Source organism: Protopterus annectens, chromosome 3.part1 (assembly GCF_019279795.1).
Source record: "Protopterus annectens isolate FY-2018-M chromosome 3.part1, PAN1.0, whole genome shotgun sequence".
Taxonomy (NCBI): domain Eukaryota; kingdom Metazoa; phylum Chordata; order Ceratodontiformes; family Protopteridae; genus Protopterus; species Protopterus annectens.
In genome coordinates this window covers 669088393-669110696 of record NC_056732.1, presented here as the reverse complement: position 1 = coordinate 669110696, position 22304 = coordinate 669088393, and the positions used below count along the sequence as shown (strand labels likewise).

The 22304-nt window shown below is 41.9% G+C and overlaps 1 protein-coding gene across 1 annotated transcript in view; it reads left to right on the top strand.

The window, feature by feature from the left end:
• The window catches only part of LOC122798247 (tissue alpha-L-fucosidase-like), a 348960-nt gene that overhangs the window by 51397 nt on the left and 275259 nt on the right, over window positions 1-22304 (top strand). The window contains exon 2 of the mRNA XM_044067037.1: window positions 15248-15382. Within this exon, the coding sequence (XP_043922972.1) occupies window positions 15248-15382 (135 nt within the window). The remainder of the gene's footprint in view (window positions 1-15247; window positions 15383-22304) is intronic.

Here is a 22304-nt window from a genome sequence, read left to right as displayed (position 1 = left end):
TCTCTAAATCATCTGTTGTCTGGGACCTCACTGGCCTTAGGCATAGGCCAACTAGGCGGCCACCTAGGGCGCCGCTCTAGCAGGGGCGCTTTTCCAGTATTTATTTGCTGTAAGTAGACCAGGATGGTGGCACCAAGTGGTGTGGTGGGGGCACTGTGGAACCCTTTTGCCTAGGGCACCAGTTGACCTAAGGCCACTCCAGGCACTTTGTGCAGACTAGCCATCATGTATTGGCATATAGGTTTTCAGCACACTATCACTCTATAGGCATCTTACATTCGGTCAGAAGAAAATTGTGCGGCAGACGAGCTGATCAGGGCCAGGCTTGACCCTCACAAATGGAAACTGAATCGGAGAGCCTTCCAAGATTTGATTATCTGTGGAGAACATCTCGGTTAGATATTTTTGCCTTAAATGCATTAAATAATAAGTTAGTAAACTTCTGCTCCAGAACTCCATGCATGAAGGCCTGGAAGACAGAAGCCTTTTCTTTCTCTTGGACAGGAGTGTCCCTTAATGTTGTTTCTCCCTTTCCATGAATGTCCAGTGTACTTCTGAAGATTCAGAATGACTCCCCAGTTTCCATTATGGTGATTCCTTACTGGCCCAGGCAACAGTAAGTCTTCCCTTTTCTGGAAATGGCCAGGAGTAATTACCACAAGTAAGGTTGCCACCTTCCGTTGTGGCTGAAACCAGACCGAGGTGACACTCTCTGCACCTCGTCGAATCCTGCTCATCAACTCCACTCTTATCACCCACTTTCCACCCATTTCATGACCTCATAGTGACTACAGGGGAGGAGGAACATCCTCTTTTCCTAGTTTGCGATGCTTTTTTGTAAAGAAACAAAAAACATAGTAAATCTGCCAATTTATCAAACTCTGATAGTCTTTTTGTTTTTTGAAACAGAATACTGGAGTTTGTACAGTGTTTTCTGGACTACCAGACAATCGGTTTGATTTCTGGATAGTCAGGAAAAAAAAAACGATAGGTGTAAAGTCTAACCACAAGCTTCCTCACTGACTGGATTTACTCTGCCAAGACTACGGGTGTTGGTACATCCAGTCCCTAAACAACTGCAGCTGACTGCCTTGGTGATTGGATCTTAACCCCAATCACTTTTTCCATTGCATCCTGTAATGGCACTATCATCAAACCTGACTATTGCACTAAACTGCTAGGTGTCACCATAGACAATCAGCTAAATTTTGACTATCACATTGATTTAACTATCAAGACAGTCAATAAAAAGATTGGTGCCCTCTACAGACTTAAGCCCTTTCTTACTGCTACTTCCCGAGTGGCTCTCGCCCAAACTCACCTTATTTCTACATTATTGTATGCCTCTCCTTCCTTTATCAACATATCTAAAGCTAATCTTAAGAAACTGAATAATGCCTACCACAGTATAGCCAGATTTGCCACTGGCTCTCTATTCCAAACTCATCACTGTCTTAACTTAAAGAAACTAAACTGGCTTGAACTTCCAAACCTAATACTCCTACAACAACTGATCATCACTTTTAAAATTCTACATTACCCTCCAACACACCCATACTAAATAAAATCATCACACCTTATAAAAATCTCACTACACTCAGATCAGCCAACAAGCTTCTAGTTACCACATTGAAATCTCATAATAAATCAGGGGATTCCTTATTTGCAAACACTATCGGTTCTTACTGGAATAAACTTCCCACAGAACTGACCTCCCTAGGCTCATGTCACCTTTTCAAAAAACAGATGAAAACTCACCTACTAATTCATTGGCTATGTCCCTGCTCCAATCCCGACTGAACTCAGCAACCTTATTACTCACTCTAGTCTGCTCCTGTGTACTTTTGCACTCCTGTTCTAACTTAGACTGACTTCCACAGCCCCCTTTTTTGTACCATCACTCTTTTTTCAAATTTCTGTTTGCCTCCCCCTCTGACCTTCTGTTTTTTCTGTCTCTTGCTTCTTTTAGCTGAGCTCCTATAATACTGCTACCTTTGCATTTCATCAATATCTTTGTTTCCCCCTCTCCTTTTCCGACTGGCTACTCCCGAGCTTTACTAAGTCCATAATACCTGTACCAAACAGATACTGTACTTTTTCCACATTCTGTTTACTTTATTTTCTCCCTTTTCCTTATGTTTAACTACATAACTTACCTGTTTCACTAGCAACCTGCATATTTAACACTGTATAATAACCATTTTTGCCAATACCTGATTTTGTTGTCATGACTAGTGACTAGTGATATTTTTTTTAACTTTAATTTGTATTTTATAATACTGGAGTTTATCTCCTCAGCCCCTTGTCTGAACTTTGTTTGTCATCTACTCATACTAGTCCATGAAAACTGTATATGCATTTGTATTTTGCCTTATTACATTATGTTATTGTTTGTTTATTAGTGACTTCCTAAACTGTAGTGTCTTAGTCTGATAGTGGAGCTTTTCTCCTCGGGCCTCTGCTGAAAATGGACATGTATCCAGCCAGACTAGCCCGGTTAACAAATGTAAAATAAAATAAAAAATAAAAATAAATAAATAATACTTTTTAGGCACTTTTTTTTTTTTTTTTTTTTTTTTTTTTTTTTTTTTAGGACATGCAATTGGTATTAATAGCGGCAAGAAACCCGTTACTAGAAAATCATACATTAGCAAATAGAAAAGGTTGTCTAGTTGGTGACAAAAAGAACCAGCACTGATTCAGGGCTAGTCTTTCTCTGGTTTTACATTATTTGTGAGAGTTACTGTCCTCTGTCTTGCTCCTCAGTCAAGGATCTTTTGTCAACCATTTTAGCACATCTGACATAGATCTCCATCTTTCATTGCAGTTCCATGTGAAACTGTTTTTGAAAGGGACGTTGCTCATGAAGCCTCCTAGTAAAAGGATGTCCCTTTCTTTGGATATTAACATTATGGTAGAAAAACTAACTCGTTCTCCATTTGAACAGACTCATCAGGCTAACATGACATTCTTGACATGGAAAACAGTCTTACTCATTGCTCTGACCTCTGCAAGAAGAATAGCAATACCCTAAGCACACAGTTAGTGGTGAGAGATCTGGGCACACAGGTCTGCAGCTACCTTAAATTCAATCACCATGTCTCCACAGGGGTAAGGAGGGCATTTTATATTGCTTATGTGATGAGTAAGGGCATTGCCTCCATAAAAAAGAGGTTATAATCCCCTGTAGTCTTCCCTCATCAGGCCAATAACAAAGTACCAGCGCTTCCTTTGGCATGTTCCTTTCCAAACACCTGCAGCAATTGGAGAGACCACAGAGGTTCCTTACAAAGAAAATTCGGGGTCTCCAAGATCTGTCTTATGTGGACAGACTGAAATCATTGTCACTTTACTCTGTGTCATACAGACAGCTCAGAGGCAACTTGTTCCTTGTATGTAGAGCAATATCTGACCCAGCTTTAATGGAAATGTTTTACATTTGCAAGTCAAATGGCACACAGGTCACTCACAGTGAACCTTAACCTGGTATGTGACATCAACCGAACTTGCTGGAGAGACGGTTTTGGCTCACAGAGGTTGCCCCACCTTTGGAACAAGCTTTATATTCATGTTAAACAAAGCCCCTTAATTGGTGCTATTTAGGTGTAATTTGGACGACAGGATGGGTAACCTGAAACCTCTTAGTCAGGGGCAATAGGTGCTGATTTTAGTGTCTGATTGATTGAAGCAGACACCTTTGGAAACATGGGTTGAACTTGGCTAGGCTTAGGGCCCCTGGGGCCGTTAGCCTAGTAACCTCCTATGATCCTATGTGCCTATGATCTTGACTCGCAAGCTGTTGTGATGGGCCATCTTTATCTCATTTTTCACAAAGAAAGTGTTTGTTTGAAAATTAATCATTATTTTATGTCTTAAAAGGTGTATAAGTTTACTTTAACCCATACTATCCATATCCTTGTCTTCTTTCCAGAATGTAAAAATGAGTGAGAAAAGTTACTTCATAACTTGGATTGTCTGCAGACTAGACTACTTGGGTACTATCTTGACAGAACAAAATCTTTCAGAACTAATCAGTTTTTCATTTTTTGTGAAGGTAGGAAGAAAGAACAACTGGTGTCAAGACTATTTCCAAATGGTAGTCTCATGCTGTTACTTTCTGTTACTCCCTCCACAACAACACTATTTTAAGCAGGGTCAAGACTCAGTCTACCAGGGAATTGGCTTCTTCTGTGGCCTTTTGGAAAGGGTTGCATTGTATGTGTATTCAAGAAGCTGCAAATTGGTTCTCTGTGCATGCTTCTACAAAGCACTATAAACGAGATTCCTTCTCCAGGTCTAGGACAGGCTTTGCTAGGACCATTCTCCAGGAGCTTGTGGACTCTCCTCCTTCCTCCTCCCAGTCTATCTAAGCTATGGAAATCTACCCATATAGCTTAAGCCGCTGCAGCAGTAACCAATGAAGAATAAAATCCAGCTGAGTAAACTTACCATAACAGTCTTGTTCGAATGATCGGTGCTGCAGTAGCTGCTCCCTCTCTCCATGTCCTTTATTGTTTTGTTCATTTTTATGCCAGGGTGTGGACATTTGTTATTTTGCTAGGAATATCCTTCTCTGGGCTTTACCCTCCCGCTATATGTTGGCAGGAAAGCTTTGAATGGCTTTTGCCCACACCTCACTTTTATTCATCTGAGCTTAATGGTTTGGGTGGGTGGAAGGTGTCCTGAAGTTATAGAACCTGGCCGGCCATTATGTTCTTGGCAGGACATAACCCCCATAGCTTATAGTACTGCAGCAGTGATCATTTGAGAATCTGTTGTTGTGGTAATTTTACTTACACAACTATACTTTCTAGGTTTTGCTAAGGTAGTTTTGGTGTTGGCAACATTACTTCAAACTGTAGGAGAAAGTGTTGGTACTGAAGCATTATAATTTACCCCCCCCCCCCAAATATGTGTGTGTGGATATAATTTTGGACAAGTTTCAGTTACTGCTAGTAAGATTGCACATTTACTAAATGCCCAATGCCTTTTAGGCTAGTGATCTTTGTCATTTTAATTGTTTTGCATTGGTATGGATTGAGAGGTCTTACCCCTGCTCATCACAAATTAGTAACAGGGGGTGTTTAACACTCCATTAATACAGTATTTCAATGTTTCTGTTAATCTTTACTCCAGCACTAAGGTACCTGGTGCACACAGAGAATATTTAACTGCACAATTTAAACAGACTGAATCTGTCTTCTGTGGCTCACTGTGATGCTGAAAGGTTGATGAAGTTGTATATGCAGAGTCCTATTACTCTGGGAGAGAAGGAACTTTGGCCTGATGACTTAGACTTTCTAAAAATCTGTTTGATAACCAGATGTTGTGTGATGTTCAGTCTTTACTACCAGTAAAACTCCCACTTTCTCTGAAAGAATCAGAAATAGTTGTATTGCCTAAACTTGGAAAAGACCATTTGAAATTAGAAAATTATGAACCCATTTCCATCTGAAATTCAGAGGCAAAGTTCTGCTACAATGGCTACAACTGTTCCTACCGTACCTGGCACACCCTTCCCAAATGAGTTTTGTTAAGGGAGAATCCAATTCAGACCACTTGAACGCAATAATAACCTGCAGGTTTGGCTGAAAAATCCTAATCATTGGTTTTAATCATGATTGAGTTTGAAAAGCTTTCAGTGTTATACAGTAAGTTTACTTAAGGTCTGTACTGGAAAGTTTCAGAATTCTGTCTGTTGTGATTACAGCTGTCCAGACACTGTACTAATTTCCAAATGCTAGAGTGCTATGTGGGACAGCAGTACCTCTAATGAAAATGACCACTTGCCCCTCCGTTGTTTTTGGTAGTGGCATAACCATTAGCACAAATGTTACGTTAGGCAGTCATCCTAAAAGCTTGAGAAATGTACAGGAGAGAAACTGAGGTCCTGTTGGTTTTTGATGATTTCCTGATTCTTATAGAAAGTCCAGTGCATGATAGTAAAACCTTAAATGGCATGCTGTATACATTTTTCAGTCTCTAGGCTGAAGTCCAACAGGCTTAAGACTGAAATGTTAGTTGTAAGTTAAGGGATGCAATTAATAAATAACAAGATACCTTTCCCTTTTCATTGGTGCCACTCCCCACACAAATAATTAGAAATAAAACTTTTGTCCTTCTGTAACCACAGAAATGGAGCTTAACCTTGAGTACAGTGATGGAGCTTGATCTCGTGTTCTTTTGAGGTAACTTATTATTAATAGTATTTGCATGGAGGAGATTTTACTCATCTCTGTTAGGAAATAAAAGTACTATACTGCACACTCTAGGGACCTAAACCTTGTCACCACAATAAACAGGACATGCTGGAGGGATAGATTCCTGTCCCAGAGACTTCCTATACTCTGGAACAAGCTACCCATCTATGTCAAGCAAAGTTCTTCATTAGCACTCTTCAAGAAAAATCTTGATGAGTGGATGGGAAATAGGAAATACACCCCGGGGATTACTTCTGTGTCTCTGCTGGACAGTGGCACAGCAAAATAACTTTCTTGGGCAACGTAAGCTATGGAACCTTGCTGGCTAGGCTTACGTAGGCCCTTGGGCCGATAGCCTAGTACCTACCTATAAACCTTTAAAAGATGCTGCACAACCCAGAAGTGTTCTATATCATTTGTTGTGTTCCCACCATACAATCCTATAAATAGTTAAAAACAATCTACAAATTAATTACCTGTTTATTTGGGAGACAAAGAGGAGTAAACTTCTCAATAATGTATAAGTAGAAGCAATTAAAGATGGGAGTACTATGTTCTCAGAACTATGAGCATGTGCTTTGGCTTTCACTATACAGAAAATAATGTTACCTTAATGTGAAGACCCTCTGCTGTGGGGTAATTTAATAGCTAGATTACTTGGTAGTGCTTCTCATTTGGTTGTATTCTGGTACAAGGGCAGTCTTCCAACACTGGTTATCATTTGTCATGTCCTCTCTGTATCCCTCAGAGCAATTAAGGAAACTCCTGCAACTTGTGAGCATAAAAACATAGTTTGGATTTAGCCGTACTGTTATGGTCACTGTGAAGTCAAGGTTGCCAGGGGCAGGATGTGGTGACTGTCAAGCTGATGCCAAATGTCTCGTACCTCACTCAAAGGGTTAGCATTCTTTGAACTATAGCTTCTTTCCTAGCTGTAATGTAGAGAGACCACTTCCACATTCATGGCGGTTAGCTCTATTTCCAAGTAAGACATTTGGTAAGAGACCTGTTACAACAAGATCTCCTGTAACCCAATTTTATGTATCATCAGCCATATATACCGCAACCCACTCATGATGCTAATTGCCAGAAATTGTATAATTTTTATAAGCTCCTTATCTGTCCAGCAGCTGAAGCACACCTCTGGGTACTGTCAGGAACTGCAGTCCTTAGATCTGCCTGTATAGTTGCACTATCTAACAAGGTTAAGTACATAAACTGAGTCTATTGACCGTTCCCTTCATTTTATGCATAATTGTTTGCTGTACCTCATTTGCACCAAAGAGCACAGGTACTCATTTTTAAGCCAATGTACAGATAGTGGGGTAGGTTAAGCTGATGGCTTGTGTAGTGCTTGGAGTAATGAACACAAACTTGGAAATACAAAAGTCTTCTTAACTGACCACAAATCCACTTTATTGTAGAAGACAAAAGTACAAAAAACTGAATAAGATTAAGCGCTTTTTGTTTAACGCTTTGGCTAAACTTCTTTAGATAAACATCACCTAAAATTACATGCTTATAAAATACTGCTCATTAAGCTTAATTAGATAAGTGTTTAAAATAAGCCGCAGTGGTACAGCGGTAGCATTGTTGCCTCACAGCAAGAGGTTCTCCTGTTCGATTCTCGGTTGGAGTGCCTTCTGTGTGGAGTCTGCATGTCCTCCCTACGGTCGAATGGTCTCCGAAAGACATGCATGAATGGGCGTGCCTTCGCTGACGGTTGGGCGGCGGGCTGGCAACTCGGCACCATAAAGATCTACTGCCAATCATTAGCGGTCCGGAGTTCCACTGTGGCGACCCCTAACCGGGAAAAGCTGAAAAGACAAAGACAAGTGTTTAAAATCACTGCCGGTGTCATTTTACAGAGAACCAAGTACCTAGTTTAAACCTCAGCTGCATGGGTTTAACTAGGTACTTGGTTCTCTGTAAAATTACACCCACGGCGATTTTCAAAGTTAATTGATTTTAAACACTGATCTAATTAAGCTTAATGAGCAGTGTTTTATAAGTATGTAATTTTAGGTGATGTTTATCTGAAGAAGTTTAGCCAAAGTGTTAAACGAAAAGCGCTTAATCTTATTCAGTTTTTAGTACTTTTGTGTTCTACAATAAAGTGGATTTCTGGTCAGTTGAGAAGACTTTTGCATTTCCAAGTTTAAGTTTTTTGAGTGTTTCTTTGTGCAGGAAGGCAGGCAGCTGTTCTACTGTTATTTGATTGTTTATTGAGTCTCCGTGAAAGATCCCATATAGTTTTACTCATTCTTTGTTTTTTATTCTAATGCTTTCATGTTGCATGGATGGATCCAAGGTGTTCTCACACATCCACTCTAAAGAGTTGTCTTAAGACCTTAAAACGGTGCTCTGCATATAAATTTTATTATGAGCCTATCATTTGTGGACATATTTTATAGGAACTCTACCATACCACAGTCCATCATCTTTTTATCACCAGGATAGCACAGAGGCTGATTCTTGGCAACTGCACTGCTATACTGGTCTGTTAATAGTTGCCTTTTTTGCAGAGGACTTGGACTTTCTGATATTACCACTGCTGATTTTATTGTATCTTTACTGGTACATGCTGTCCAGTACTGATGAAACCTGTAGTTATTACTTTGTGCCAAAGTTGATCAGTGTTTTTTATTGTTCATAGGTGTGTACTAGGCTAATGGCCCTGGAGCCTTTACAAGCCTAGCCCATAGAAGTGCCCTGCCATTGTGCTGCCTGACGTTAGTTCCCAGTGCCTCTGTCAAGTAGAGCCAGTGGAGTGATCCCCGGGATGAACTTTCAGGTGCTCTGCTTGATGTGTATGGGAAGTCTGTTCCAGAGCATGGGCAGGCTCTAGGTTGTGAACCTGTCCCTCCAGCATGTTCTGTTGATTGTGGTAATGAAGTTGAGGTCTCTGGAGCATGTGGTGCATAGGGATTGGGATTTCTTTAGATGTAGCATTTCAAACAGAGCTGGATCAGACATGGCTTTGTAAGCCAAGCAGAGATCGCCTCTTAGTAGACGATATGAGTCAGAGAATAGCTGAAGTTTTTTTTTAGTCTGTCCTTGTAGAACATGTGTTTAAGGCCTAGGATCCTCTTCGTGAAGTATTTTTGTGTTTTTTTCCAGCTGTTGCATGTTTCTAGTGAGGTACATGTCAAATGGGGCATTATACTCGATGACTGGCCTAATGAGGGAAGAGTAGAGAGAGATGATGACCTCTTTCTTCCTGAATGCAAAACCCTTAGTAATGAAATGTGCCACATAGAAGGACTTTCTGACCACAGTGGCAATGTGATGGTTAAAGGAGAGGTTGCTGTCAACCTGTGCCCCAAGATCTCTTATAATGCCTTCAGTGTTCATTGGGCTCCCATCAGTGTGGTAATTAGTAGGAAATGAGTTTTTCCCAAAGGGGATGACGACACATTTTTTGGCATTAACTTAAGGCCATGGTTTTGACACCAGTCATTGGTCTCATTGAGGCCTTTCTGATGTCTACATCACTTGGAGAGTTAATAATGGCTCCCAGCTTGCAGTTGTCTGCAAACTTGGTCATCCAGAGTCCTTCCATGTTGGCCTGGACTTCTGAGAAGTAGATGCCAAATAGAAAAAATCCAGGACAGATTCCTGTGGGACTCCACTCATGACTGGTCGGCATTCTGACTTGAGTCCACTACTTTCACACTGTGGGTTCTATCTGTGAGCCAGTTTGCAACCCATTTAGTGATATAGAGGTTGATGCCTAGTTTGGTGAGTTCATCAATAATTCCTGAGTGGCAAATGGTATCAAAGGCCTTGTCCAGATCGAGGTAGGCTGTATGAACTGCCTTGCCCTCATACACAGCTCTGGTGACTGACTCAAAGAAGTCAACCAGGTTGAGCAGGCATGATCTACCTTTCACAAAACCAAATTGCGTGGGATCTAGAGTTTGGAGATTCCCTATATCCTTGTTAATTAGGTCCATGATAATGCGCTCCATAGCCTTAGATATCAGACTTGTCAGGCTAATGGGGCAATGATTCCCAGGGTCTGTAGTTGCTCCCCCTTTATGGAGAGGGATGACTGTAGCAGTGCACCATTCAGAAAGAACAAAGCCTGAGGTGAGGCTGTGATTGAACAGGGCACACAAATGTGGTGCCAGTTCACTTTGTAGTTCATGTAGAACACATCCAGGGATATTGTCAGGTCCCATGGAAGCTGTATTCTTGGCCTTGGACAATGCAACTTTAACCTGTGCTGCAGTAATGCTGGGTGCTTGGCATTCATCCGGTATTGTGATTGGTTTTTTAGTGGGGGTAAAGTTGGCACTGAATCTGTTGGCAATATCTGTAGGCTCAGTATAGGAGGTACCATTGTGCAGTAACTCAGAGCAAAACTGGGTATTGCTGTGGCGATTCTTGATATGGCTTTGTGGTTGTTTTTAGTATCTCTCACAATTCTGCCTTCATAGCTGGCTTTAGAGGTTTGGATTAGGGATCTCAACTTTTGTTGAGGCTAATAAGGGAGATTTTCCAGTCTTGGGACCTCACCTTTTTCTGCAACAGTTTCTTCCTTCTGTTTTAGAGTTTATTTATGGCAGGGGATCACCAGACTGGCTTCCTTTTTTTGGAGGAGAGCTTCTTGGTCCTGTTGGGTATGGCTAGTTCCATGCTTTTATGTACATGTGCGTACAGTGCATCCCTGTATGATTCAGCAGTCATGCATCAATTTTCCATTCACATGTGTGCTGTGAACTTAGCCACCTCTGTTTTTATGAGCCCAAAGTCAGCTTTAGAGAAACTTTTCATGGTGGTTACCTTTTGGGGGGGGGGTGAGATGTGTATTTCCATGGTGATTAGTTTGTGGTCAGATCTAACCAGGGAGGAATTGACTATTGGTGTAGAGCAACGGTTGCCCATGTTAGTAATAACCAGGTCAAGGATGTTGCTTCCTCTAGTGGGGGTAAGAATGAGCTGGCCCAGGGCATTGGAATTGATGAATTCCAAGAAGCGTTGGGCCAGTGTATTGGTGCATGAGTAGTTTTCCCAGTTGATGGAGGGGTGGTTGAAATCACCTAGTATGAAAGTGTTGGGTTGGACCCTAATAGTTTCCAGGGTGCTTAGGAACATGGAGTGAGAGTCTTGGGACATGGTTGGGGACCTATAACAGGCTACAACCTGAATCGCTGTCTTACCCAATGTTAGTTGTATCTGAAGTATCTCAGATGCGTTATGCTGGGCTACTAGTCTGGAGGTGTGCATATCCTTAATGAATATGGAGACACCACCACCTTTGGAGCTTTGGTCCATATTCTGGGGCCGAAAGGTGTGGAATGAGTTATAGCCTGGTAGTGCAGGGCTGCTTTCTGCTGCTTTAAACCAGGTCTCCGTTACAGCACAAATGTCGATATTCTCCATTTTGAGGAGTGTTTCGAGCAAGTGCATCTTGAGATTTAGACTTCCAGCATTGAGCAGCAAGACCCTCAGATTACATTTATTTATATCTGTTATGGTAGTAATTTGGTCTTTGAACATCGTCTAAAAAGGCACTATAGGGATGGCAAGAGCCTTAGCCAGTATCCGGAAACCCAGGGTTGACAGATGCAGGCTATCTCTGCTAAAACATTGAGATCTGTCAGTCATGTCATCCCAAGCAGACAGATACTGGATTCCCTTAGAATGACACCAGAAACTTAGCCGATTGTTGAAGTCAATCATTTTCTGCTTGCACTGCGGTATCATTCTGGGCGACAGTAGGATGCTGCTCAGGGCTAGGGTCATACCTGCCTGGGCCACATAATCTTAGAGCTTCTCCATGTAGTCCAGGGAGGTGCGTCTCGGGTCATTCACATCCACATGGACAGTGACAAAGTTATACTTGTACTTGTAGAGTGACCCAAGTGCGTGTGTTATGTGTCAAATTCTGGCACCTGATAGACAGCTGACTGTTACCTTCTCGTTCTTCAACCTAGTTAGTGGGACATCAGTGTGCCTCACCATCAAGCCACCTATAATTAGTGTATTGGGCAAGCCATTTTGCCTTAGGGGTTGAGGGGCACACTGTGTAGGTGAGCTATGTGTCTTGTGGTTTGTGCTGTGTTGTGGTGGTAGAGTGCATTTCTGCCTTGGCTGTCTCTGCTGTTTGGGTAGATTTCTATTGAGAGCCTCTGCAAAGGTGGGTGTGTGGTTTGTGTTTTTATGTGAGAGATTTGATGGTGGGTGCTCTGTAGGACTATGTTTTGCATGTGGTTTGGTGCAGGTGTTGACTTCTCCTCTTGACCAGCTATTCCGGTCTTGGCTTGAGAGTGCATGGCTATGTAAGTGCACCTCTCACAAGTCTGAGTTTTGGGAGGTAAGAGGAGAGGGTTGTCTGTGTACATGAGGCAGTTGATACACTGCCTCAGAATGCCCAGGTTCACGAGGTTTATAGGAAAAAGCACAGGGACTGACCTTTAGACATGACAGGAGGGATGGTCATTATTACTAAGTACTGGAGCTGTTTCCTTATATATTCCTTTTACAGGAAAATGTCATTCAAGGTGTCTGATCTGTACAGAGCACAACCAAACACTTGAGGGGAAATTAATACGCACACCCTGAAAATTTAAGGATGAATTATTTAGGCAGATATTCTGAAGTTAAAAAGAAATCAATCAGTACTTACTGAAAAATAAAGAGTTAGCTTGTCAAGAATGATGAAAAGAGGGGAGCCACATGAATAGCTACTGCCTGGCTACTACTAATGCTGGTCTCAGCACAGCTTCCCTCTGTTGGGATACAATACTCCTTTGCTTCTTCTCTCACCAGAAGTAAAATGTTAGCACCAGTCCCAAGAAGAGAAGCAGGCCACGACCTGTTTGGTGATCCACAGTCTTGTCTCAGATGATGCAAGGGTCAACAGGCTTGTATACTTTTTCTGGTAGATGCCTCGAATAGCAACCAGACCCATCAGGTATATTAAGCACAGACTCTCACTCTTCAACCATAAAGAGTTTGGAATCAATGCACTCTGCTCCTACTCTCGCTAGGATCAGAATATAAGCACAGATTCCAAGCTGTCACCTATAAAGCAGTTATTAAGCTTTCTGGTGATCATCACTCTCCAGGAAATAATGTAACTGCACTCCTCTCACCAGGAGAAAACAGAAGCACTAATCCCAAGATGACTACTGAGAGGCAGAATGTGGGCTCTCTAATAACTGGTGGCCTTGCAATAGATGCTTAAACGTAAGATGAAAAAATGGTTTATCCTGAACATTGCAGTGTGCACTAGGGGAGTTAGATGTGAAAGTAGGTAACTTAATTTTACCTGTCTAGTGGAGAGTAACTATTTTTAAAACAGCAAGATAGATTGAAAGGGGTGGTCACTTTTGTATTCCGGTACTATGCAATGCAGTAGGATGGCCAATACATTTAAATAGTTGAAGGGGAGTGATTTCAGAAAGTGATCATTTTGTGCTTACTCACACCAGCCAGTAAAAGCAGAGAGGAAATGAGATATATGGTCGAATTAACATAAGGGGCAGGCAGCTAGAAAGACAGTGCTGTTTAAGAACACAACAGTAACTGGTTGGGAGGGTGGGACATTTCTGTCTGACTCACAAGAGACAGAGCTGTGGCCTCTTTTCAAGTTTTAATATGCAGTTAAAAGCAGAATATAAGTAAACGCAGTGTAAAGAAAACAAATCATAGTATACAAAATAGAAAAAGGCAATAAAGTAATACAAAATACAACAAATAAAAATACAACAAATAAAAAGCAAACTGATTTTTCCCCTCACGGCAAATTGTAGCAGAGTCTGGGTAAGCCTTTCCAGTAAAGCTCTGAAGTGTCTTATTGTACCCCTTAAAAAGAAGGTTTAGGTCCTAGCTCCACTCCCTCAGTTCACAGATGATTAAACTTAACTGATCTGTGACTCCTTAATCGACCTGTTCTAATTTCTGTCTGACTCACAAGAGACAGAGCTGTGGTCTCTTTTCAAGTTTTAATATGCAGTTAAAACCAGAATACAAGTAAAACACAGTGTAAAGAAAACAAATCACAGTATACAAAATAGAAAAGGCAAAGTAATACAAAATACAACAAATAAAAAGCAAACTGACCTTTCCCTCACAGCAAACTGTAGCAGAGTCTAGGTGAGCCTTTCCAGTAAAGGTTGAAGGTTTTATTTTCATTTTGCATTAAAAAATTTGCATTGAAAGACTGAAATGTATGATCACTTCTAGTACAATGCCATGAAATGTTTAAATGTGCTGTGCATGTTAATGTTATATATCTAAACAAGTTATGTCATTAAATAAATGAGAATCCTATAGTAGAAAAGGGGATAGCTACATGAGAAAGTAGTACCTTAGCCTGACGTATGGTGTTACAGACTGTGTTTCACATGCTGATTTCTTGCATTCTGGAAATACATACTGATGCAGCTGGTCTTCGTCTTGTTCTTTTAAACCTTCTTGTTCTGCTAGATGTTTAAGCTTGAATGCAACTGAACTGCCTTTGATAAATCAGTGTTCAGTGGGCCAAGCCATAAGAACTCTACTGAACAGTTCTCTCTGAGATCCATATTGGATATTTTCTGCACTTTACACTGTACTGGAACTATGTATCAATTAATTTGTTCTGTGGGTTACATAAATTTTTCACCAGAAATATAACAAATATGAATTACCAACGAGCTACCTTTGGATAACATTTGCAAGCTGAAGACAACAGAACTTTTTAACACTTTTAATTCAAGCAATGTTCAAAGGCTTGTTGTAAAACAGTCACGAACTGGATTTGTTTAGAATGTACTGCCCTAAAAAGAGAGAGATTGTTTCTACTTTTCCAGAATTTTAAAGAAGAACATGGGATCCTCAGATAATGGACGAAGTGAATGCCCAATGCTACCGTAGCGAAAGGGTCTAAAATTATTGCTAGCCTGTAATTCATATTTTTAAGTTAGAGGACAAGTGTAATGTGTAGTGTTGTATAATTAAGGATACTTTGCAGACTGTGGTTGTCTGGTGCTTCTTTTCTTTTGATTGTTTCTGTTTATTCAGTAGCTCTTAACCCATTTTCCTTTTCCCTTCAGGTATGTTGTTTTCACAAGTAAACATCATGAAGGATTTACCAACTGGGGCTCAAAATACTCTTGGAATTGGAATTCTGTCGAAGTAGGTCCTCATCAGGATATTGTAGCAGAACTTGCAGATGCAGTGAGAAGCAAGTAAGTTCTTTTTTTTGCAGTCCTTTCCGATCACGGAGAGAAAACGTTATCTTTTAAGATGTAGTCATCCTTTAGAAGTGTATAGAGTGTACATGTGAATTATTAACTTTTTCATGTGGCAGAGAGTAAGATGCTTATCATATTGATTGCTGCTACAGTAGCCTGCGTTTAATGGGTTATATCCTGCAGGAGTGTAACATCTGGTCAGTAAACAAAGCTTCAGGGCACCTTCCATGCACCCAAACTGTTAGTCAGCTGGAGCTGAGCTGACTAAAATGACAGGTTTGGGTTCCATGCCCCTCAGAGCTTTCTTGCCATTGAAGAATATGTCCTTTGGGACTTTCGAAGATCGATGGTTGGCTTATGCCGATAAATTCCTTTCTGGGAAAAAGCCTTCCTTTTTTTTGTTTTGTTTTAAAAAAAATGTTTGATAACACTTTCCTGTTCAGGAAACTTATTTTAAAGCTAAGAGTTTGTGCTTTAATAGACTGTCACAAGGCTACATTGTGCTTTTAAACAGGAGAGCTCTTTTTCCTGTCAGTTTAAAAGTTGTCAAAAAAATATGTTTTTTCTCTGGGGACATTATATTTATTTTACTTTTTTATGGCTAGCAAAGCATTTTAAAGGGCTTAGTGTTTTTTACTGTATTTGTGAAAAAGTGACTTTTAAAGACTTTAATTTTTAGCAGCTTGTGCTGCTTGTTTTCCCCAGGCAAGAGGCATCAAACTCTCAGTCTCTTGGTTGGTCCTTCTTTCAGCCACAAAAATAAAAAGTTAAGCAAACAGCCTTTGCCACCACAGCAAGCTAGCAGTTTGACTCAGCTGCAGGCGGGTGACTCTGCTGTGGCCATTATTTATACCTCAGACCACTTCTCTTTTACCACAAATCCCTCTGGTATGGCACAGCAGCCGCTATGAACTGGAGGTTAACCATGTCCTCTGTGGCTGTTGGGGTCCCATCAGTGGGCAAGGAAGTGCCACTCTTAGGTTCATAGGTTCATACTAGGCTATTTGCCCTAGGGCATTTATAAGCCTAGCCAGAGTGTGTTTGGCTTTCGCCACCCATTTTAAATTAATTTTGCTATGCCTTTTTTTGAGGTTAGTATACTGTGCCTCTGTCTAACAGTGACACAGAAGTGATAGCCGGGGTAAACCTACGATCTCCCATCCACTCATCAAGATTCCTCTTGAAGAGAGTCAATGTGGGACTCTGCCTAACCTGGACTGGGATTTTATTCCAGAGTGAAGGGAGCCTCTGGGTTATGAATCTGTCCCTCCAGCATGTCCTATTTATTTCAGTGCTGAGGTTCAAGTCTCTCGAGCACGTAGCTCGATGGGATTTGGATTTTCTGAGGTGCAGCATGTCCATTAATTCCGGGTTGGACATGGCTTTATACGTCAGGCACAAATCGCCTCTGAGCAGGCGGTATGCCACTGAGTAGAGCTGGAGTTTCTTTAACCGGGCAGCATATGGCATCTGTTTGAGCCCTTTGATCCTCTTGGTGAGGTACTTTTGGGGACTTTCCAGTTGCTGCAGGTGTCTGGTAAGGTACATCCCAAAAGGGGCATTGTACTCAATTATGGGCCTGATGAGGGATGAGTAAAGAGGCACGATGACCTCCCCTGATCTAGCTGTGAATCCCTTCATGATTAGGTGGGCTTTATAAAATGTTTTTCTAACCACTTTGGCCATGTGGTTGTCAAATGAGAGATTGCTATCAACTTGGGTCCCCAGGTCCCTAATGACTTCTTCTGTACTTAATGGATTACCACCTATGTGGTAATTTGTGGGCACTTTGTTTTGCCAAAGGGGATGACTATACACTTTTTGGCGTTTAGCTTGAGGCCATGGCTCTGGCACCAGTTGTCTGTTTCTATGAGGCCCTTTTGGAGGATGCTTGTGTCGGCTGGAGAGTTGATTATGGCGCCCAGTTTGCAGTCATCTGCGAACTTGGTCAGCCACAGTCCTTCCGTGTTGGCCTGTACCGAGAAATATATACCGAACAAGAGAGGTCCCAGGACTGAGCCTTGTGGGACGCCACTTGTAACTGGTTTGGAGTCTGACATGGCTCCAGCAATTCTAACCATGTGGGTTCTGTCCTTGAGCCAGTTTGCAACCCATCTAGTGACATAGGGGTTTATATTTAAGCTGGTGAGCTTATCTATAATGCCCGAGTGGGGTATTGTATCGAAGACTTTTGTGAGGTCCAGGTAGGCTGTGTGGACCACCTTCCCCTCGTCAATGGCCTTGGTGACTGTTTCAAAGAAATTGACCAGGTTTAAGAGGCAGGATCTGAACTTAACAAAACCAAACTGGGTAGGATCCAGTGTCTGCAGGTCCCCAATATCTTTATTTATGAGGTCCATGATGATCCTTTCCATAGCTTTGCAGACCAAGCTAGTCAGGCTTATGGGGCAATAGTTTCCAGGATCCGTTGAGGCCACACCTTTGTGGAGAGGGACCACTGTTGCTGTACACCACTCTTTGGGTACATATCCTGTAGTAAGGCTAAGATTGAACAGTAGTTTTATGTTTGGGTTTAGCTCTTCTTGGAGTTCATGTAGGACGCAGCCTGGGACACCATCTGGTCCCATTGATGCTGTGTTTTTGCTTTGGAGAGGGCGGCTCTTACCTGAGCATCTGAGATGTCAGGGGGGCAGCACTCTGTTGGGATAGATATTTGCCCTTTTGGTGGGGAGGGGGGTGAGAAGTTTGCACTGAACCTGTCAGCTAGGATGTTGGCAATGTCTGTGGGCTCGGTGTATTTTTTGTCATTTTGGACTAATTCTGAGCATATCTGGGAATTCCCACCCAGGTTCCTAACATAACTAAAGAAAGCCTTGTGATTATCCTTAGTGTCCTGTGCAATTTTTCTCTCGAAGCTGGCCTTAGACGATTTTATAAGTGCCCGTAGTTTTTTGCTAATACTGATCAGAGATGCCTTCCCTTTTTGGGATTTTGCTCTATCATGTAGTAGCTTCCTCCTTCTGTTGTATAGTTTGTTTATGGCTGGGGTCCACCAGACAGGACGTCTGCCTTTGGAGGATTGGGTCTTGGTTTTATTTGGGATTGCATGATCCATACATTCCTGAAGGTGTTCATAGAATGCATTTATAAAGGATTCTGCGGTCTGGGCTGTATTTTCCACAGGCCCGGGGGCTTTGAAGGATTCCGCCTCGGTTTTGAGGCGTGTGAAATTTGCTTTAGAGAAGTTTTTCACTGTGGTTTTCTGGGCAGGGGGTGGGGTCGGGATGTGAATATCCAGTGAGATTAGTTTATGGTCTGATCTTACCAGTGAGGGATACACTTCTGGTCTGGAGCATAGTGTCCCCATGTTGGTGATGATCAGGTCCAGTATGTTTTCCCTCTTGTGGGAGTGGTAACAAGTTGTTCCATAGCATTTGAGTTTATAAATTCTAGGAACCTTTGGGCTAGGGTGTTGGAGCTAGAGTAATGCTCCCAGTCTATGTTTGGGTAGTTGAAGTCGCCCAATATAATGGTGTTTGGAGAGACCTTCATATTTTCCAGTATTCTCAGGAAGGCCGAGTGGGGTTCCTGTGTTTGGGAGGGTGGTCTGTAGCAGGCTATAAACTGGAAGGCAGTTTTACTTACTGTTAGTTGCACATGGATAGTCTCTGATGCTTCGTGCTGTGCCACCAACCTGGAGGTGTGGGTATCTTTGATGAATATTGATACTCCCCCTCCTTTTGTGGTTCGGTCCAAGTTTTGGGGCCGAAAAGCATGGTATGAGGTATAACCTGGTAGTGCTGGGGTGCTCTTGGAAGCCTTGAACCAGGTTTCTGTTACTGCACAGATATCGATGTTCTCCATGCTAAGGAGAGTTTCGAGTGCGTGCATCTTGAGATTTAGACTTCTGGCGTTGAGTAGCATTACTCTTAGTTTCTTATCCCTTGTGATACCTATGGAGGTGGGTTTGTCTTTTGAGCCTTGCCTAAAAAAGGCACTATGGGGGTAGCAAGAGCCTTTGCCAATATCCGAAAGCCCAGGGGTGACAGGTGCAAGCCGTCCCTAACGAAGCATCGTGGCTTGTCGAGCATGTCATCCCAGGCTGACAGGCATTGGATCCCCTTTGAATGACACCAATACTTAAGCCAATTGTTGAAATTGATCATGTTGTCTTCATACTGTGGCATCATTCTTGGTGAGGGTAAGATGCTACTCAAGGTCAGGGTCATTCCGGCCTGGGCTACATGCTCAGAGAGCTCCTTTATGTGTCTTTTCATGTAGTCCAGGGAGGTACGTCTCAGGTCATTCACACCAGCATGGACAATGACTGAGTCATATTTGTACTTGCCTTGGAGTGACCTGAGTGCTTGTGTTATGTGGCGGATCCTAGCGCCCGACAGGCAGCTCACCGTGACCACCTCCTTGTTCAGCCTGGTGAGCGGGACGTCAGTATGCCTGACGATAGAGTCACCTATTACAAGTGTATCAGGTGTGTTGTTTAGCCTTAAGGGGTGTGACTGTTCGGCACACTGGCTTTGTGAGCTATGTGTTGCACGTGTTTTGTTTTGGGGTAGCGGTTGCTTGGGTGTCTGCTTTGGAGGTCTCTGCTGCTTAGGCAGATTTTTATTTAGAGCCTCCGAGTATGTTTTTGTGTGTTTGTGTTTGGTTTGTTGTCATGGTAGGTCTATGTGAGACTGGAATTGTAGTGAGTGTGATTTCCTTCTCCTCCTGACTGGTTACGCCAGTACTGAGTTGAGAGAGCTTAGCCTCCAGTTTGGCTATATGGTTGCATCTCTCACATGTGTTGGAATTTGTTGGGAGGAGGAGAGGGTTGTCTGTGTACATGAGGCAGTTGTAACATTGCCTCAAGATTCCCAGATTCTCCAGCTGGACCGGAGAGGAGATTGACAACTGACCTTTGGACATGTTAGAATAGTATTGGGAATTCCTTTATAATTGAAAAAAAGGGCCAATGGGGAACAAGATACTCAAGGGGAGTTTGTGAAGGTGTAGTGCTTTTAATTTTTTAGAGCTGACTTATATAATTGCTTTAGTGAGCAAGTGCCAGGTAACTTAAATGCAATGTGTTACAGGTAACTTAAATGCAAAAACAACAAACAGTAACTTTCTTTCAAGTGAAACAAGGAAATAAGTACAGTAAGCAATGCAGATATCACTAGGGATCCACAGAAGTGCTAAAAGGCCGCGTTTTAGGTGGAATTAGCGTTTCAGGGAAATAAACAAACAACAAGCATACAAACAAAGCTAGATTCAGCAGGCCTGGATCTAGTCTATGCTACAGCAAACAAGGTGTACCAATTTCAGTAAGAAACGGTTAGAATATGCAGGCACTATAAGCCTTTAACCAGAAATTCCCAGCTCACAAGGGCAGAGTCCAGCCTTTCCTCCCACAAGAATGCAGACCGCGATCCTTCTTAATGTAAAATAACTGGCCTGAAGCCCAAGTGCTTAAACCAGAACTAATACACTTTTAGAATAACAGACACTGAGTCCTCAATCAGCAGTTCCCAACTTAGAAGGATGTAAGCTACCTGTCCTGCCACCACAATGCAGGCCACAAACCTTCCTAATGTAAAACAACTGGTCTGAAGCCCAAGTGCTTAATCCAAAAGACTTAGAAATGATAGCTACACTTTAATCAAGTTACTACCAAGCAGTAATAAATACAACTGAATACTTTAAAGAATGCCTGGATTAGTGCTCAAGTTATACAAACAAAGCTAGATTCAGCAGGCTTGGATCTAGTCTATGCTACAGCAAACAAGGTGTACCAATTTCAGTAAGAAGCAGTTCAAATATGCAGGCACTATAAGCCTTTAACCAGAAATTCCCAGCTCAGAAGGACAGAGTCCAGCCTCTCCTCCCACAAGAGTGCAGAACACGAACCCTCTTAATGTAAAATAACTGGCCTCAAGCCCAAGTGCTTAAACCAGAATTAATACACTTTTAGAATAACAGACACTGAGCCCTCAATCAGCAGTTCCCAACTTAGAAGGATGTAAGCTACCTGTCCTGCCACCACAGTGCAGGCCACAAATCTTCTTAATGTAAAACAACTGGTCTGAAGCCCAAGTGCTTAAACTAAAAGGCTTAGAATGAGTTACACCAAGCAGTAATAAATACAATTGAGTACTTTTAAGATGACGCAAAAGCAAAATAAAGTAGGAAAAAACACAAATACAGTAAAAGCAGATTTTTTTTTTTTTTTTTTTTGTGGAAAGAGAGAAAAGAAAGAGAGAAAGGAGTAGCAGAAACTAAGCTGATTGGCCTTCTCAAATGTTCTCCCTGTACTGGGTAGAATGAGGTGATGACACTGGATTGGGAGGAGGGTCCCAGATCAAATTTACACTAGGGGTGGGCAACTGCAAAGCCACCAACTATAAAACAGGGAGGGAGGGTGGGAAACAAACTGCAGAAATGTTACTCACAGCTGAAAAGCAGCAGTGAGCCTTTAAATGAAAGTTTTAAACAGCTAAAGGAGCCACTAGAAAAAAATAGTTTAACTGCAACAAGTTATCATAAACAAACCACCCAACAGATGCTTAATAAGAGTGGACAATTTCCAGTTAATACCTAACACACAGTGAAACTAGCTAGAAAAAATACACAGTACACAAAGTGCTATAAAGAACAAAATAAACAAAAAACAGGATACTTAATGTTATATATTATAGCTCCGAGTTTGCTGAGTGTCCTTCCTTCGATTAGCTCAGTGTAAAATGGCAGAACACTCACAACTGAGCTTCTTAGGTAACAGAAAGTTGAAACCTGAGACAGCTTTTAAGAAAGAAATCTCAAAAGAACCAATGAGGTGCTTAGTCTAAGCTGTAGTCCAGGAGACCTCAGTCAGCCAATGACCTCAAACAATTCTCTCTCATGGGGAGAAAGCAGGAAGACTTCCCTATTTTGTCAGAATGTTGTGCCCATTCCTTGG